A 2,592-nucleotide genomic window follows, 5' to 3' on the forward strand; every position below is an offset into this window, starting at 1 on the left:
CTTGTGTGTGAGGGGACGCGCGGGCGAGCGCAGCACGGATGGCGAGGCGAGGGAGAGGTGAAAAAAGGTACGCAGATCTGTAGCTGTAGGAATGGGGCGTGAGGGTTGGCAACGGGAGTGATGCTTGACTCAGAACCCATTGCCAGTGTAAACGTGGCGATTTGAGAGCAACCCATTTGACCTGCTGGATTGTCAAGACGACCGTCCTCTTTGAGTTGTTCTTGATAGGTGGCCCATTGGCGACATCCTGAGTTTTTAAGGTGGTCATTATGAAAAATAAGAACAGAAGATGATCTTGTCATTCGGACTAATATTAAGCACAACGACTACGAGGTGTGCCTCATGTGATGATGGTAAGGGTGAAATATGATTTTTAAAACCATACCTAAAATGTATTAGTGACTGATAAAGGCAGTCGTGCAATTGCTTGAAGGTTTGTTTGCTGGAATGTAAAGCAGAGAATTTATTTGGTTGAAATGAATCCCCCAGTCTAATGGGGAAATATCACATTTCAAAAGAATGGTAATAAAAATAATGATCCACAACTCTTTCAGTTTCTAAAAAATGACTTAAGTAGAGAAGGTTTTCAATCACAATTCATTGTCAAAGAAAGCGCAAAGATTAATCGCCAAATCGCATCAACCCCAAACATCAGGTACATCGTCTTTTTCCGCAATAATCACAGAAATTTTCGGCATTCAGTTGGTATAAGATGGGAACTTCCATTTCCTTTGTTTTCCGTTCACCTTATTCTAGGGCACACATAAAGCTAACGAGGAGTAAATTGGTTTCAGACTGTAACATTTTGCAACAATGGTTGTGAAGCCGTGCTCGTAGTGGTAGACACAACACAGAGCGGTTTCGTCCAGAGTGTTGAGCCATTACAAGGTCCCAATTGGCATTGCTAATTGAGTGATTGCTATTGACAGCTCTGCTCCAACTAATGGAATTTACTCCATGTGGGTTACCTCAACTGGTCTCTGGGTGGTGCTCGCCTTACCGATTTCTTCCGATTTCAATTCCTGTGAGTTTCTTTCAAATAAATTGGAACTTTATTGCTGAAGTACAAGGCAGTAGCCCTAATTATGAACTTGCTTTGCCAAATAAAACCTTTACCATCATGAAGCCATTTATCACGCAGGCACATCCTTTTAAGCTAAAGTATTCTACCGGTTAACGTTACCACCATTCTGTAAACTCGTAGCCATTCCAAATTACTACCCCTTAAATTGTACATTCAAGTGGTTTAATGGTAAAGCTATATATTTTTTTGATTCTCAATATTTTGATTCGTATATTAAGTTCCTTATTTTTCAGCTATCATTTTTGAAAGTTTGGAGCCCTTCGGCACGAAATTCGAGGACGACTGCCCATAAATCCAAAAAAAACGCGTTAATTAGGAACACTTTTAATCGACTTCTACTGGACTGGCAAAGGCAACTGCATAATCCATTGGTTGCTGTCCATTCCGCTGTCTGGCAGTCCACCTTTGTTCAAATTCCTCCACGGAATCGGCGTCTGTGGCATAACGCGAGTTGTTTTTTTGCAGTCCAGCGAAGCACGTAGTTGTCTGATGAAGCTGACAAACGATGTGGGATCAGAGCTTCTTGGAGCTCCTTTTGTGGAATATTTGAATAGAATTGTTTTAAAAATTAAAGGTACTGATGAAAGATTAATAAGGGACTTGAATTGCGTATAAATTCCATCAATTGAGGGTATCGTACCCTAATAAAACATCGTTTTTGTATAAGATAACCATTCCTCATTTCTAAACTGCTGCCTTCGTTGCATTTCGTAGTTGTGTTCGAGGGCTAAATACGAGTGTCTGTTGTTGTCGTTTTTGTCTTTCTAAGGTATTTAATACTGTAAATTAGTAAGGATTTCCGGAAATGTAGCCGTATCACCGGCACTCCACTTTTAGAATTTACAAGAGGAAATAACATGATTGTTCATACATTAATTTTTCAAACAAACAACGTTAAATGCTTCATTGTCCACGTTCCACGTTCCTTATTATTGTCTTATACCTCATCTTTAGATAAAAAATAAACCCTTTTAATTCCTGAGATTCTTCAGCTGCCATAATATTACCTTACTTCACCTGTTTGAGGTTCCATAAGCCCGTACAGCAGTAATCACCAGATTAATTTGATAGGACTGCTAAAAATATTAAAATCTGCGGGTTAAAGTATGTCAAGGCCTCTTAAGGAACCAGTGGAAAAGTGTTGGCAATTTTAATGATAAGAAGTATTTCCTTTCCTCTCTCTCTCTCTCCATAACCCCAAAGCACTAATTTTCACAGGGGTAAGTTTTGTAGTAGTAGGAGATATGCTCTCTCAAGCCTTCTTCGGGGTAGTTAAATCTGGAAGATGATACAAGGGTATTTCTTGCATGTATTCGAGTCGAACAGAGGCAATTGTTGTTTGCTATGAGGAATTACTTTTGCATTAAAAGGCAGCCACTCAGGCATTTGGGCAGTCGGAGGACAATCCTTCTCAACGGTGCCACTCGATACGGCTAAAGGCGTGAAGAACAGGATTGTCGGCTTTGAGGCTCCTCGTCTGCCATCTGCTGCTGCCCACCTGGTGTAAG

General features: G+C 40.5%; 1 protein-coding gene across 1 annotated transcript in view; it reads left to right on the forward strand. All coding sequences in view use genetic code 11, as the record gives it.

Moving 5' to 3' along the window:
• The window catches only part of EGR_10398 (hypothetical protein), a gene marked incomplete at both ends in the record, with an annotated part of 7,160 nt that extends 5,111 nt beyond the window's left edge, over positions 1–2,049 (forward strand). The window contains 2 exons of the mRNA XM_024499647.1: positions 519–655; positions 1,875–2,049. Coding sequence (XP_024345932.1) covers positions 519–655; positions 1,875–2,049 — 312 coding nt within the window. The remainder of the gene's footprint in view (positions 1–518; positions 656–1,874) is intronic.
• Between the last annotated feature and the right edge of the window lie 543 nt (positions 2,050–2,592).

The sequence above is a fragment of the Echinococcus granulosus genome (genome assembly GCF_000524195.1).
Source record: "Echinococcus granulosus chromosome Unknown EG_S00216, whole genome shotgun sequence".
Classification (NCBI taxonomy): domain Eukaryota; kingdom Metazoa; phylum Platyhelminthes; class Cestoda; order Cyclophyllidea; family Taeniidae; genus Echinococcus; species Echinococcus granulosus.